This window comes from Cetorhinus maximus, chromosome 5 (genome assembly GCF_964194155.1).
Source record: "Cetorhinus maximus chromosome 5, sCetMax3.hap1.1, whole genome shotgun sequence".
Classification (NCBI taxonomy): Eukaryota; Metazoa; Chordata; class Chondrichthyes; order Lamniformes; family Cetorhinidae; genus Cetorhinus; species Cetorhinus maximus.
The window spans coordinates 79,481,876-79,499,224 of record NC_135883.1 but is presented as its reverse complement, the minus strand read 5'-3'; the positions used below and the strand labels follow the sequence as shown (position 1 = coordinate 79,499,224).

The 17,349-nt window shown below is 45.0% G+C and overlaps 1 protein-coding gene across 1 annotated transcript in view; it reads left to right on the top strand.

Annotated features, from left to right (window-relative positions):
• LOC144681114 (venom phosphodiesterase) overlaps positions 1-17,349 on the top strand; it is a 163,680-nt gene that overhangs the window by 17,327 nt on the left and 129,004 nt on the right. Inside the window, exon 5 of the mRNA XM_078542845.1 lies at positions 1,975-2,072. Coding sequence (XP_078398971.1) covers positions 1,975-2,072 — 98 coding nt within the window. The remainder of the gene's footprint in view (positions 1-1,974; positions 2,073-17,349) is intronic.

Below are 17,349 nucleotides of genomic sequence, written 5' to 3'. Positions count from 1 at the left end.
AACTAGGTTTCCAATTCCATTGCTGGCTCCTTCGCCACTCACTTAGGGGCTTCAAGATGTCCTAGGCTCCTGCCACTCACAATCCCTGGATTCGTCCTTGCTGTTTTCTCCCTCACCTGTTAGCATCTAACTCTGCCCTTCAGATTGTCAAAGACACTACTCCTCAAGGGATAGGCCTACTGGGGTCAACCAGCTATCTTTCTCGGTGCTCTCCCCCAACATTGCCATCTGCTGCTGGAGGCCCAGCTACGTGAATTAGTAGCAAAAATAGAGATAAATGCGTTTGATCTAGTAGCCGTTATTGAGATGTGGTTGCAGGGCAACCAAGGTTAGGAGCATGCAGGATACTTGATATTTTGAACAGATAGTTAAATGGAAAAGGGGGTCTGTTAGATTTGATTATAAATGATGAGGTAAAGTCAGCAGAGAGAAAGGATCTTAGCCTCAAAAATCAGAATATAGAACCTGTATGGGTGGAGCTAATAATTAGCAAAGGGCAGAAAACATTGATGGGTTTAGTTTATAGGCTCCCTAACTGTAATCACAATGTTGGAGTATAAATAATTAATTTTAGTAAAGAGAAGGTACTGGAGAATTTAATTGGGCTAAAAGCCAATAAACCTCCTCGGCCTGATGGCCTACATCCTAGGGTTTTAAGAGAGGTAGCTGCAGAGATAGTAGATGCATTGGTTTTAATCTTCCAGAATCCCTTTGATTCTAGAATGATCCCTTTGGATTGTAAGGTAGCAAATAAAACCCCACTGTTCAAAAAAGGAGGGAGATAGAAAATAGAGAACTATGGTCCAGTTAGCCTGACATCAGTATCAGGTAAAATGCTAGAATCTATTATTAAGGGCATGGTTACAGGGCACTGAGGAGCTCTTAATTCAATTAGGCAGGGCTAACAAAGATTTACAAAAGAGAAATTGTATTGGCAAATATTTGAGAATTTTGAGAGTATGACTAGCAGGATAGCTAAGACAAAACCAGCAGATGTAGTATATTTGAATTTTCAGAAAGCTTTTGATAAGGTGCCACACAAGAGATTGTTACATATGCCTTAACTGTATGGGGTTGAGGATAATACATTAGCACGGACTGAGGATTAGCTAATGAACAGAAAACAGAGCAGGGATAAACTGACAGTGTGCAACCAGTGGACTGCCGTGAGGATCTGTGTTGGGTCTTAAGTATTTTTAACCTCTATCAATAAGTATTGCTGAAGAAAGATATTTTGTCGAAGCTTTTCATCTTGCACTCATCAGGACAATCACAAGAATACCAATGTCAGGGCTCAGCAGCAAGGGCTGGGGTTTGCTTTCAGCAGGCCTTTGAACGAGGGACCACCCCACCCTCCCAACTCGGAAGTCCGAATGATGAGTCCCCGCCCACCCCTGGGTGAATACCAGCAGAGGGGGGATGAGGCCCTTAAGTGGGCATTGATTGCCCACTCGTGGGCCTCAATTGTCGGCAGGGCAGGAAGGCTGTCCTCGAGCCTTCCTGCCATGGATTTAACTAGGGCAGTGGTGAGAAGGTGGCGGCAACCCGCCACTCACACCTAATTAAATGCGCCATGCCGCCAAAATCACCATGGGGAGGGCATTAAATTCTGCCCCATACCTGGGGCAAATTGCCTTAAAAAGGCAACCCTGGAAATGCAGAGGGCAGGCTGGGGCCTAGTGCATCAGGTCCTGGACTAATTTTACTGCAGTCCCAGTGATTTATGGCTGGGAATGTGCAAGAAATTCTAACAAATTTTGGAAGCTTTTTTTCTATAACTTTGTAGATAGAGCAAACCATGTGCCTATGTGCAGTTTTTGGTTTTGCACTCTTTTTACTAGATGACCTTTAACAATACGACCAGCATATTAGGTTTGCTATTGAATTTAGTTTGGGAAAAAGGCATGATGTATTCTTTATTACACTGTTGTAAATTATACAGAAATAATCTAACTTGTGATCCTTGAATTTCAGGTTTTCTCACCCACCTTTGATATTGGTTTCGTTAGATGGTTTCAGAGCCGAGTATTTAAAGACCTGGCACAGTTTACTGCCAGTTATTCAGAAACTCGGTAAGTAACTGAAAATAGCAACAAACTGAAAGCCTCTGTTAGAGTTGATATTATGCTGTACAATAGTTGTACTCAAAGTACTAACACATTCACAAAATCAATAACAAAAGCAATAACATAAGGATTAATGTCTATAAAAATGGAATTCTGTACAAAGGCTTTACCAATAACATACAATTTCAATCCATGTGTTCCTTTCCATGGTTTAACCTTTTCAAATCTGTGTCATAATTATCTGGAAAACGCATTCAAATGTAATTTTTCAATATCCTGAAAACATCCTTGAGATATAAATTTTAAAATAATGAAAGCAATGAAATCCTGTTTTTAAAAACGCGGATTGAAATTCCAACCACTCCTATGATAGAATTACGAAGCAAAAATGATACATTTTTGAGACATTATGGAATTGATTTTAACCAGATACAAGGAACTAAAAATTCATTTGGCTCATATTTTGGGCGCAGTGATTCTTGACCTGCCTGCGCCAATTATGTTGGAGATGGGGAGCATACAAATCTGGTGCTCCCACCTCAGTACTACGATTGCGGCATGAGGCTGAGTGGGTTCCTTACTGCTGGTGGCCTCTGCACTCAGCAGGGAGCTAGAGACTGTTGTAGCGAGACCACGTGAAGCAGGAAACACTCTAAAGACAGAATGTCACTCTTAAAGGGAAACTGCAATGAATAAGCTTGCTGGAAATTAAAAGATGAAAAAAAGATCGCCAGGGCAGAAGAAAGGTTCCAAAATATCAGATGCGGTGTTACAGAAAATAGTGTTGGAGGTGGGCAGGAGGAGAGGCACCATGGGTCCACTGGAGTGGGGTTGGAGGATGGGGCAGGAGGCCCTGAAGGACTTTTTTCATAAGGTAGTGGGAGCTGATGACTTTGAGGGTCAACCTTTGGAGTCTGAAACCGAGAACTTGAAAGCTACACCTCAAGAATCTAATGATCTCGTGTGGGTGGTCAAGGTCAGGGAACACATCTTCACAAAACATCTCCTACACTCCCACAACATCAGCCTCTCACACTGCTTAATGCAGCACACTCCCAACAGTTACCCAGCAGCACTTTTTGATGCTCAGGATTCATTTCTAACATTCAGAGATTCCACCTCACTCTCGCACACCTTCCAATGCTACCAGTCTCATACCCACCTCTTGCTGCCTCCACATACCTCCAGTTATTCAGTCATGACAGGCACATCACATAAACGCAGTGCAGCACAATCACTGACAATCTGCTGTCTCCCTTGTAGTACAAGGTGAAACATAATAGAAGGGAAAGAGCAGGCAAGAGACAAGGACACCCTCACCTCAAGTGTTTTATGGTTCGTAGTGTTATAATGCCAGCTGTGACTGGACCTGTGGCATCCAACATCACTGAGAGCATTGAGAATGATGGCATTTTCCTTCCTTATGACCTTCTCAAATCACAGCTCATCCTCATCCTGCTATCTGGAATGATGAGCAAGCTACAGATGGTGTGACCACGGACCTCTTGCTTCCCACCTCAACCTTCTTCCCTCACATCAACTTTCCCCTTCTAATTTCCTGTTTTCAGACATCCAAGGACTTCTGCCTGATGAGCCACAGGAGCCCCAGGAGGAGGAAAGAGAGCAGCACTGACCCAGAGGCATTGTCTCTTGATCTGACACTCACAGCCACCAGTGCAGATACTTTACATACTTCACAGGCAAGTCTAGGATGGAGATCTGCATGTGGTGAGTCATCTGGGCCTAAGTGAGCTGCAGCCAGGCCAGGGATAAAGGTTGGTTCATTTACCAGTTCACCAGAGGATGAGTTCTGCTACAGAGGACTTTGATGGGAATCATTGGGGAGAAGGTTGATGGACATGCACACCAAACTACTGAGTGTATTGGCTGGCCTGACAGACAGCCTCCTGTCACTGATAAGGGGCAAAAACGTGTCTATCTCCAAGTTGGCAGAGGGCATTGCACAGAGCGTACCATCTCTGCAACCTCTGCTCCATTTCATTGTTGTGCTGCAGACCCAGAGGCACTTCACAGCTGCCCCAAAACTTGTTGGAGCTTTTCTATGGACAGGTCACCAAATGATCTGCCTTTCCCATGAGCAGCAATGCTCCCTGCCAAAACCTGGAACTCACCATAACACCTGCAAAAACACTCCAGAGTACTTTCTGCACTTTGTCATAGCAGAAGTTCTTAAATATTGCCTTATATGCAATCTGAGTACCTGACCTTTTAAATAACACCAGTACAGGGACCATATTGCAGGTTAGCCATTGTTGCTTGCAGAGTAACAAGCGAATACATTACTTTGACATTCCTGGTTGGGCTGTGTGACGTCAAGACAGTGCTACTTCATAGGCTTCCAACACAAACAGCATCATCCACAAGGGTCCCCTTCTCATGAGGGCATGCCATGTGGGCCACATTGGATCTGGTGGGTGGTGGTACAGTGCACCATAGCAAAACAATGTGTGGCCTCTGCAGCGCTAAAGTAATTCAAGTACTGGCATTCTCCTGTACACAGATCCCCACATTTCCAATGTACAGTTTTGAGACTATTGCTTTTCAACAGTGCAAGTTCCTACCAGCAGGTGTCCCCAAAGTGTGCATCACTTGCAATCTTCACCCCTCCATAAACTCCAAGTTACCTCTCTTCCTCCCTTTCCACTTATAAAAACTTCCAGAAAATTCAGCTTTTGGCCAAACTTTTGATCACCTAGCTTACAATCTTTCTCTATGACTCTGGGCAGGATACTCCCCTCAGGCTATGAGACCATATGTCAGGGTTAAATGGGGGTCACAAGCCCACACTGATTTAATCCAAGCGATGGGGGTCTCATCCGCTCTTTGGAGAAGCGATTTGAGGCCCTCGTCACCTCCTTTACGGAAGGTCTGCCATATTAAATGCTGTCAGGCACTTAACTGGCCAGCAGTGGGCCTTCCCCAGGATTAAGGACCCCATGGTGGGAATCCTGTCCATTCCCCTGCCCCCCACTCTGCTGCAGGTGCTGCTGGCACCAAATCCACAAACATTCACTCCCTCCACCATTGACGCACAGTAGCAGCAGTGTGCACCATCTACAAGATACACTGCAGGAATTCACCAAGGTTCCTTCAACAGCACCTTCCAAACCCACGACCACTACCATCTAGAAGGACAAGGGCACCAGATAGTTGGGAACATCACCACCTGGAAGCTCCCCTCCAAGTCACTCACCATCCTGACTTGGAAATATATCGCCGTTCCTTCACTGTCACTGGGTCAAAATCCTGGAACTCCCTCCATAACAGCACTGTTGGTGTACCTACACCACATGGACTACAGACGTTCAAGAAGGCAGCTCACCACCACCTTCTCAAGGGCAATTAGGGATGGGCAATAAATGCTGGCCCAGCCAGCAAAGCCCACTTCCAGTGAATGAATTTTAAAAAAGCATCACCAGAGGAATTGCTCACCGCAATGCACTCACCATAGGCCCAGGATCAGTGAGACAGTCAGTGCCCAGGTGAGTAAGGGTGGAATGGGGTCATGGGGAGGGGGTTGTTGGCTGGGAAGGGACTGGGGTGTCAGAGAAAAGGGCAAGGGAATGGCCCTCAGCAGGCATCCTCCTTCCTGATATCGGGTCCCTCATTCAGACCAGGGTTTTGCTTTTTGGGCCATCCCGTGGCAACTGCTCACTTAAGGGCCTCAATTGGCGTCAGGATGGGAAGGCTGTCCAAGAGCCTTCCTGTCACAGACTTAATCAAGGCAGATGTGGGAAGTCAGCATGACCCCCAGCCCACCCCCTCTAGCCTGATTATATGCCCCCACCCATCCCCGCAACCTCCAAACTCACCTTGGGGTAGGAAGGGCATTAAATTTTGCCCTGTGTGAAAGACTGTCAATGGTTTTCCCTGAATTGGTCAATTAATGTGGCCAAAGTACGGGTTCACTGTCAAATTAAGCATGTCAGGTGGGCTCTCGAAGCTATAGGCCAATGGGAGGCCGTACCCAGCAATAAAGAAGCAGGATCTTGCCTTTCTCGATAAGCAAGAGAGAAAGAGAGAGAGAGAGATGGCACCTTAAGCTGAAGGGACCCACTCTGCAACTTTTTAAACTTTTAAATGAAAAAGTCCCCTTGGCAGCCAAGCCATCATTGTGGTGGGAGAGCTCCTCTTTAGGGTGGCTGCAGCCAGGGCCAGGCAGGAAGTAGGGCCTTAAAGCCTGTTTGCAGTCCTGGCCCTCCTCATTTGTATTGAAACCAAAGGCCCAATTTTTAGTTCCCTCAAAACCCATTCACTTAAACAGAGTTAAAATTGGGCCCCTGTTTTCCTAGCATTCTGTCCTGTATAAGAAATGTCCTAAATCCTGGTGGTGGATAGGCATGTCCAAATTCCCCACATTCCAGGGAATGTATCTTTGGGAGATCATGGTCTGTCCTGGGAACTCCGTTCATTACACCTTAAAATCCCTAAATGGAGAGTTAGCCTGAGTTTCATTGAGGACCTTGGAAAGGACCCAGAAACTGTCAGGCTGAATGTAATTGATCCTGGAAAAGCTTGATTATCTTTATTTGAAAGACAGGTGTGTCACGGACAGAATGTATTTGCTCTGTTCCTACCCGTAATGAGTATGTTTTGTATGGTAAAAGAGGTGTCTTTTCTTACCCTTAGAGTGTGTACTCTAATTAAATATTTCAGCAGCAAGCTTTCATGAGTTTTAAAAATAAAGATTATTTATTCTCACACACTTACCCTGAATTAACGCAATGTCAGAAACTCGGTCTCACACGTACACAGAATCACAGAATCACGGCATTGTTATGGTGCAGAAGGAGGCCATTTGGCCCATCACATCTGCACTGGCACTCCGATTGAGCAACTCACCTAGTTCACTCTAATTTCCTTTTGAATGCTTCAATTCACACAAACACACACATACGCACAAAGATTGGATACAGATACAAATAGTGCACTTTTATGGATTACAGTTAATTCAGTTTTTGACTTACGATTTCCAGTCTCTCATATGGCAACCCTATGATTTTTTGAATGGGTTCGATGATTTAATATTGAAGTGAGGGTCTTGTAAAGCAAAGGGTCACATCAGGTTGTGAGGTTTATTGTAATCGAATATCCAGGAGTTGGCTCGATGGCGAACCTTGAAACTGGAACAGGTTAAGTACTTTGATTGCTTAATGACTTGCAATTTGTTTCAGAGTCTGATTCTCAGACTGGCTGATGACTAATGCCTCTGATGGATCTGCTGGGTCCTGGGGTAATAAGGGTGCAGTCCCTGAAACCAGCTTTTTATCTCATGACCACTGGGTTAACACTTCTGAGGCTCACCCAGTCCAGTTTGGATAGGGGATGCCATTGTCATACAATGGGAAGTTGATAGTGGCTGTTGAGTTTCGATCTCCCCTTTTGTCCAGTATGGAATATGGAGACAGGCAGTCTGGAAACTCCATAGTATTTAGGTGTTGGCCCATCCTTAAACAATGAAATGTGTGAATTTCACAAATGGCTCCGAGGTATCCTCACCCATAAGCATATTTAATTAGATATTCACTGGATACTTAATACAGTCTGTAGTCCAAATACCATTTGCATAAATTTGCAGCAGCCATCTTAATAGCTTTTTGGTGTCCAATTTTTAAAAGTATTGTCTGAAAGTTCATAATATGAGATGCTGATGCTGGGCATGACACGCCTCCACTGCATAGAAAAAATAAATTCAATTTTCCTGGCTTTCCTGTAAAGCAAGAGAAAACATACACATATATTCTGACATTCATAGAGGAATCTAGTACCGCAATAGTTTTCCCCATTTGTTGGATTCCATTGCTGATTTATACTCTGAATAGAGTCAACAGCAATGTGTGTAGCCTTAGATTAAAAGGCTATAAGGGTAAGCTCCATTAGAACAATCTAGCATCAGTCACGTTAAATTTTTCTAGGAGCCTTAAAGGGTTATGGTCCATCTATATTAGGATCCCGTGGTGCCCATTGCTAAGATAGACCTCAAGATAAAAGCAAAATACTGCAGATGCTGGAAATCTGAAATAAAGACAGAAAATCCTGGAAAAACTCAGCAGGACTGGCAGCATTTGTGGAGAGAGAAACAGAGTTAATGTTTCGAGTCCAAAGAAGAGTCGCATGGACTAAAAAATTAACTCTGTTTCTCTAGGCCTCAAGATGTTGGAGAGCTAATAAAAGGCCTAATGTTTCTTTCTTATGTGTAGAGTACTTTTTGTGATGTTTATTTAGCTTTTTTGAGAAATAGCCAATTGTGCATTCAATCCTGGTGTCACTTTCCTGGCGAGGTACTGCTCCAACCCTTATATTGCTTGCGTTGATAGCTACTCTAAAAGATTTACCAAAGTTTGGGGTGGCTAGTAAGCGTTCATTTGTCAGGATGGCTTTTAATTTATCAAAAGCCTTTTGGCACATCTCTGATCACACTACTTTGGTGGTTTTCTTCAGTAAATCTGTTAGCAGGGTGACTAGAGTGCTAAAGCTTGGGGCAAACTTTTGGTGGAACTTGTACATTCTCAGAAATCGCAGGACTCCTTTCTTTGTTTTGAGAATGGGAAAATTGACGAGGGTGCGTATTTTCACTTCCCAGGGCAGCTCTCGACCTGGCCCCACCAAGTGCCCCAGATTACCTTTGCCTTAGCAGGTTCACTCTTAGCTAAGTTCACTACAAGGTTAGCCCTCTGTAGACCTGGAACACTGCTTTTGGGTGGTCTAAATGGTCCTTCCAGGCATCACTGTAAGTTAACAGATTGTCTAGGTATACTGCACAGTAGGTTAATCCAGCTATTACCTGGTTTGTCAACCTCTGAAAGGTTGTTGGGGCATTGTTAAGCCTGAAGGGCATGACCTTATACTGGTATAGATCATCTGGGGCAACAAGAGGTTTCTCTTTCTCTGGGGGTCATGGGGACTTGCCAGTACCTTTTCAAAAGGCCAATTTTACTGAGGTAGACAGAGTGACCTACCTTACCTATACAATTCTCGATGCAAGGGATTGGATATGAATCAGTTCGGGTCACTGCATGAACCTTCCAATAATCAATGCAGGGCTGATTTTATCTATCTGGTTTTGGGTGTTCAAATATCATTTTTTTCAAAGAAGGGGGAAAAATCATTACGCTTTCCAAACTACAACTTATATGTTAACTCATTTATTAACTTGATTTTAAAAAGCAGTTTGTTTTATAATAAATCTTTTATAATACTTTTTGTGTTTACTGAAAGAAGCCTGGTTAGAGTCTTTTTATATAAGAACAGAAAATGCTGGGAACAACTCTGCAGATTTGGCAGCATCTGTGGAGAGAGAAACAGCATTAACGTTATAAGTCCATATGTCTCTTCTTCAGAGACATATGGACTCAAAACATTAACTCTGCTTCTCTCTCCACAGATGCTGCCAAACCTGTTGAGTTTTCCAGCATTTTCTGTTTCTATTTAAGATTTCCAGCATCCGCAGTATTTGCTTTTATCTTAGAGTCTTTTTATGCTGGGGATAACAGTATCAAAGGTAAACAATTGGCCAGTCTTGTGGGTGAATTAAACATTTAAACCATTGTTATGGCCTATGGAGAAGTGGGACTAGAATTAACTGCACATTCCTCCCATCTGGGTCCGTAACACAACATACACCCTATTGAGTGGCAATGTTGGCATATTTCTAGGAATCCTAGCTTTATCAAAGCTGTATCAAAGACTGAAAAGCCATTGAAGATCTGAGATTTGAATGAACTTAGACAATGAAGGAAAAAATGACCAACTTCCTCTAAGACTATCAGGAAAAGGAGAGATAATTTACCAATGATATTTCGGTAAGACTGTCTATTGTCTGTAGGCATTGTAAGAGAGCCACACTTCTCTCTGTATCACATTGCTCAACTATGGGTAATGGGAAGAGTTGCTGAGGATATGGAGACAAGACATCTTCTGTAATGAGACTAATTTTCTGTAGATAATCAACTCAGAGACAAGATCACTGTACAGGATTCTGCAGCTTCAGAAGTGCTAAAGATTCTGTGCTAACATACAGCACTGGAGGAAAGAAGACTTTCAGCTGGGACTGAAGTATGGGTGGCAATTGACTTACACCCTTGGAATGTATCAGCTCTTGAGCAGTGTGATCCACTCTGGACTCTGACCTGAACTCAGGTAAAGCATCCTCTCTGGAAGATTCTTTATGGACAACAGGAGATAAAGTAGGCAATACATTGGCAGATTCAGTGGAACTTAGATCTGAATGCTGCTCAGCACGAAAAGCAAGTTGACTTCTCTAAAAAGACAACAGAGACTTCATAAAGTGCATCCATCAATAGGAAGGAAGAATCATTCTCTAGGACCTCTAAACCCTCCAAGAGATCACTCTGTACTGCAAGGGATTCTTCCTCATCACTCTCTGGGAAGTGCCAATTCAGGTCCCACAGGTCTTCCTGGGGATGGTCACCATCTACTGCAGTGCCTTCGATATCCATCACCTCTGGCTATAGCTTGTGAAGAACTGAGAGATTCATAAGTTCAATCTCTGCCCTGGGTCTAGTGGATGGTGTCTCTGTGAAAGAAATAACTTACTGCTGAGTGTATAAACTTCCTCAGCTTCTGAAGGCTGAATTAATACTGTTTCCAAATAAAAGGTTGAAGATTGTTGCATGAAAGACAGTGAGTTGTTCAAATGGTGGGCATAATCTGGTTTTATTAGGATTCCGAGAAGTATGGCAAGATTGCCATTCAATAAGGGAATATGTTGATTGTGAAGAACATAGAGAGAATCAACGATCTGACTCCCCCTGTAGGGAAGAGGAGCAATAATCCTGCCTTTGATTGGAAGGTATATGCCACCTGGACCTTGTAACTTGATGTCTGATGGATGTAGATTCATTGGCTGAAGTCAGTTAAGGTCATCTGCTAATATGTTAACAGCAGCTCCTGCATCAATTTTAAAAGTAGTAGCTTGTACTGTAACTGCCCAATAGTCTGGATTAGAACTATCAACTTCTCCTACGAACTATGTAAATTGGTCTGTTTCTTGACTTTCCATTTCTTGGATGGAATGTGTTTCATAAATACCTTCTGGTCTTCGACTTTTATTAAAATTGCTGAATTTGCAGAAATGCTTGAAATGTCCAGTTTTGCCACACTTCCATGCCTCCTGCTGGGAGAGGCAATGGCATACCGGTATTGTCACTGGACTAGTATTCCAGTGTAATGCTCTGGGGACCTGGGTTCAAACCCCACCATGGCAGATGGTGAAATTTGAATTCAATTAAAATCTGGAATTAAAAGACTGATAATGACCATGAAACCATTGCAGATTGTTGTAATCTGCTGTCTTTACCTGGCCTGCCCTACTACATGAGACTCCAGACCCACAGCAATATGCCCTGATAAAGGGCAGTTAGGGATGGGCAATAAATGCTGGCCTAGCTAGTGATGTCCACATCCCAAAATCTAAGCTGGGTTTTTGCATCACAACGCAAGCATCTCAAAATGGAACATAGGAACAGGGGTAGGCCATTCTTCAGGTGCACTTCAGGGAGCCTCCTTAGACAGTACCTTCCAAACCCACAACTGCTACCAGCTAGAAGGAGAAGGGCAGCAGATTGATGGGAACACCACCGCCTGGAATTTCCCTTCCAAGCCACTCACCATTCTGACTTGGAAATACATCGCCGTTCCTGCACTGTCACTGGGCCAAAATCCTGGAGCTCCCTTTCTAACAGCACTGTGGGTGTATCCACATCAATTGGACTGCAGTAGTTCAAGAAGGCAGCTCACCAACACCTTCTCAAAGGGCAATTAAGGATGGGCAATAAATGCTGGCCTAGCCAGCGATGCCCACATTCTATGAATGAATAATAAAAAATTCAGTCCACCAAGCCTGCTCCTCCATTCAATTAGATCATGGCTGATCATCTACCTCAACACCACTTTCAAGTGCTATCTTCATATCCCTTGATGTCATTAGCCTCCAGAAATCTATCCATTTCTGTCTTGAATACGCTCAGTGATTGAGCTTCCACAGCCCTCTTGGGTAGAGAATTCCAAAGATTCACCATTCTCTGAGTGAAGAAATTCCTCCTCATCTGAGTCTTAAATGTCCTACTCTTTATCCTGAGGTTATGTCCCCTGGTTTTAGACTCACTGGCCAGGGGAAACATCTTATCTACATCTACCCTGTCACGCCCTGTAAGAATTTTGTAAGTTTCAATGAGGTCACCCCACATTTTTCGAAACTCTAGGGAATACAGAACCAGTCTCCCTAATCTCTCCTCATAAAACGATCCTGCCATCCCAGGGATTAATCTGGTGAACCTCCGTTGCACTCCCTCTATGGCTTATATATCCCTCCTAAGATAAAGAGATCAAAACCATGCACAGTACTCCAGGTGAGGTCTTCACCAAGGTTCTATACATCTGCAGAAAGACATCTTTACCCCTGTACTCAAATCCCCTTGTAATGAGGGCCAACATACCATTTGCCTTCCTATTTGCTTGCTGCACCTGCATGCTAACTTTTAGTGACTCATGAACAAAGACACCCAAGTCCCTTTGGACACTTGCCCTTCCCAACCTCTCACCATTTAAGAAAAACTCTACCTTCTTGTTTTTTCTATCAAAATGAATACCTTCACACTTATTCACATTATATTCCATCTGCCATGTTCCAGCCCATTCACTTAGCCTGTCCAAGTCCTCTTGAAGACTCCTTGCATCCTCCTCACAACTTACATTCCTACCCAAGTTGGTGTCATCAGCAAATTTGGAAATATTACAATTGGTCCCCATGTCTAAGTCATTTATATAGATTATGAACAGCTTTGGAGCCAGCACTAATCCACTAGTAACAACCTGCCACCCTGAGAATGATCCATTTATTCCCACTCTCTGCTTTCTGTCTGTTAACCAATTCTCAATCCATACTAGTATACTTCCCCCAGTCCCATGTGCTCTAATTTTATTTACTAATTGCCTGTTTGGGACCTTATCAAAAGCCTTCTGAAACTCCAAATTCACCATATTGGTTCTCCTTTAACTATGCTACAAGTAACATCCTCAAAAAACTCTGACAAGTTTGTCAAACATGATTTCCCTTTCATAAATCCACGTTGACTCTGCCCAGTTTTATCATTCCTTTCTAAATGTCCAGTTGTCACCACCCTTAACAACAGATTCTAACAATTTCCTTACTACTGACTTTATAATAACAGGTCTGTAGTTCTCCGCTCTCCCTCTTCCTCCCTTCTTCAATAGTGGGGTTACATTTGCTACTTTCTAGTCTGCAGGAACCTTTCCAGAATCTATAGAATTTTGAAAGATAACCACCAATGCATCTACTATCTCTCTAGCCACCTCCTGCAACACTTTAGGATAAAGCTCATCTGGTCCAGCGGATTTATCAACCTTCAATCCATTTAACTTTTCAATTACTACTTCTTCACTAATACTAATTTCTTTTAGTTCCTCAGTTCCTCATATTTCTGGGAGATTTCCACAGATGCAAAGCAACTGTTTAGTTTCTCTGCCATTTCTCTGTTCTCCACTGTAAATTCTCCTGTCCCCACCTGTAATGGGCCCACTTTTGTCCTAGCAAATCTTTTCATTTTCATGTACTTAAAGAAACTTTTACAGTCCACCTTTATGTTCCTCACTAGTTTGCATTCATATTCTCTTTTCCCTTTCTTAATCAGTTTCTCGGTCCTCCTTTACTGGGTTCTAAATTGCTCCCATCCTCAGGCTTACCACTTTTTCTGGCATCCTTATAAGCCAATTCCTTTGATCTAATGCAATCTTTAACTTCCTTCATTAACCATGGCTGATTTACTTGTCCTTTTGGGTGTTTATGCCTTAGAGGAATGTATATCTGTTGTAGGCCATGTAGTATTTCTTTAAATACTAACCATTACCTGTCTATTGTCAAATCTTTTAGTGTATTTTCCCAATTCACCATAGCCATCTTACCCCTCATACCTTCATAATTTTCTTTCTTCAGATTTAAGACCCTAATTTCAGAACTATATCACATTCAAACTTAATGCAAAAGTCTATCATATTATGATCACTGTTTCCCAAAGGCTTCTTTACAGCAAGGTTATTAATTAGCCCTTTCTCATTACACAACACAAATTCCAAAATAGCCCAATCCCTAGTTTGCTCCTCAACATACTGCTCCAGAAACCAATCTGGTACACACTCCAAGGGCAGGATTTTGAGGTCGTCGGGCGGGCATGGCGGGCAGGCCTGCGAGCTGCCAGGAAATGATCCGCTGCCTGCAGTTGGCCCCCGATGGAAATTTCACTCTGGCGGGCCAATTAAGGCCTGCCCAGTGTGAAACGCAGTTCCGCACAGGCTAGGAAGGGGCGGGGGCCTGTCGGCCGCCAGGTCCAATGGCGGTGGTTTAAAAATGGTCCAGGAAGCCCCTGGAAGAGTGCATGGAAGGACATGTGTTCAGTGTTCCAAATGGAGTCGAGTGCGGCTGGACACGGCGGGTAGGTCGAGTGGGCACTTGGCCCCCCACTTTTCTGATGAGTACCTCGCCATCCTCCTGGAGCCCTCGACCCCAGAGATAGGAGGAGGAAGCCACTGCACCTCACCAGGAGGGTATGGGAGAAGGTGGCAGCAATGGTGAGCAGCCATGATGTGGTGCCATTCTAGTGTAGGGTCTTCACTGATGTGAGCCTCGAACTTGGAGTCCCCATTGATCATTGGAAGATGATGGCAGCATGATGCAGATCCCCATTGTCTCACCAGGGTACCTGGTATGCGCAGTGAGTGTGGTGACTTTAACTAATGACATGTCCTTGTTTTTCCTTTTAGGTTTGCCAGCAGGTATTCGCTCTGCGGACCCCAAAGGGCTACCCTGACACCGCAAGACCACCGAGCTTCTGTTGCACCTGTCACACCTGCTCTCTGAAGCAGGCACCAACGCAAATACCAGCACCTCGGTTGGCATAGGTTCGGCGGCTAGTATCTCAGTGCACATTGGTGAGGACACTTCACACTTGCTTGAGGTGCAGGTGGAAGCAGAGAGTGCCCAGGGCACCGGCAGTTGGAGGACTGCTGAGGACCAGGATGATGCTCAGTCGAAGGCTGATGATGAGCCTCTGGAGTCATCCATTAGGTGGTAGATGCTGGATGTCCAGCGAGATGTGCAGGAGGATCTATCGGAGATCATTGAAGGTATGCATGCCATGGTCTCCGTTATGGAGGAGTCCATGTGGAGCGTGAGCACTGCGTTGATCCTCATGGCTGAGCACATTGGTCCTCCATTGAGAGAGTGGTGACTCTCATGGAGAGGCAGCTCCAGTGACAGAATGAGGTTCCTGGGGCTGCACTCGGACCTGCAAGCCCTCTCATAGGCAATGACCTCAGATGGTCAGTGCCAGTGTAGGAGATGGATGAAGCACCCAGTATCCCAGCTAGGTGCCCATCCATCAATGGTGAGCAGGGAGGCCGGAGCGACCTCACGTTGGCACACGAGCTGCTTGTTGTCTCTGTGGGCTCCTTTCAGGGTGCTCTGGATGATGGCAGCAGCTCCTCTGCCCCTCTACCAGTGAGTGTTGCATCTGATGATGCTGTGACGACTGGGAAGATGCCAGCCATGGAACTGGCCACTCCCTCCCAGGCAGGGCCAGCACAGGCTCCATTGGCCAGAGGACGACTGCCAAGATCATCAAGGCCAACAAAACAGCAGAGTCAGCAGGCTGTCTCCAATGCTGGTGCCAGCAAGGTGGGGGGGGGCACCAAGACATAGTACTCGGCAACGTAAGTTAAAGGCACCATGAGCACAAGAGGGACAGGTCACGGGTGATTTTATGTTCATTTATGTTTACTTTATCTATACTGGTCTGGGGATGAAGATCAGCGAAGTTTATTTAAATAGTTTGGAATTGTCAAAATTAGATAAATTTTGTTTTTGTCGTCATGGCCTGAGTATGCTTCACCTTTTTATTATATTGGTGCGGGTTATGCCAGTATGTAATGTTTGATGTAATTGGCTCTGAACTTTATTGCACAGTCACTGAGCGTTCTTTGTGTTCAAATGAAATGGTCATTTCAGACATCTGGGATGGAGGCGGCAGCCTTGGCATGTGGTTAAAGCTGATCTTTAACAGCCTAACTGAAGGAGCGTTGGATCAAGACATTCCTGGTGTTCCTGTCTCCCTGGGGTTGCCAAAGTCCGCCTCCACGCCCTCATCGTTCTCCTCACTGTGCTTCTCTTCTGACTCACTACTGGGCTCATCATCTGTGGCCTGTGCAGCTATGTCAATATCCTCTTCCTCCACTGGGTTCCCCCTTTGCCAGTGCCAGATTTTGGAGAGTGCAGCATGCAGCCACTATCAGTGACACCCGCTCTGGGGGGTATTGTGGTGCTCCTGCTGAATGGTCCAGGCATCAGAAGCGCATCTTCAGAAGACCTATGGCTCTCTCTACCACCACCCTTGTGGAAGCATGACTTCTTTTGTAACACTTCACTGCCTCTGTTCTTAGGTGGTGGGGAGGCGTCATCAGCCACCTATTCAATGGATAGCCCTTGTCACCCAACAGCCATCCATCCAGTCGGGCTGGAGCACTGAAGAACCTCGGCACCTGGGAATGTCTGAGGATATACGCGTCATGGGAGCTGCCAGGATACTTTGCACAGACTTCCTGTGGTCACACATTATCTGCACATTCATCGAGTGGAATCCCTTCCTGTTGATGAAGGCACCCGACTGACCCTCTGGTGCCTTGATGGCCAATGTGTGCAGTCAATGGCACCCTGGATACGGGGGAACCAAGCAATCGCTACAAAGCCTCTGACTCGCTCACAACCTGGCTGGCCTCATCCGTATAGTAAAGAATAAATGTCTACCTGAACAGAGCTTCTGTCACCTGTTTGACACAACTGTGGAAAGCTGATTGGGAGATTCCACAAAGATCCCTCTCTAAGTCCTAGAAAGAGCTGGAGGCATAGGAGTTGATGGCTGCCATGACCTTCAGAGCCACTGGCATGGGGTGTCCACCCACACAGTGGGAGCCGATCTCAGGCCTAATCATCTGGCAAATGGAGGTCACGGTCTCCTTTGAGAGGCGGCATCTCCTTCGGCATTGCGCCTCAGACATATTGAGGTAGCTGCATCGCAGCCTGTAAACCCTGGCAACAGGATAGTGGCATCTTCTGGGGCCCCTTCTGCCTTGGGCTTCCTGCTGGCCCTGTGCCTTTTGTGCCTGCGCCTCTCCTCCCACAGGTGCCTCCCCTGGAAGCTGCATTGGGACACGTGGCCTCCTCTCCCTTCTG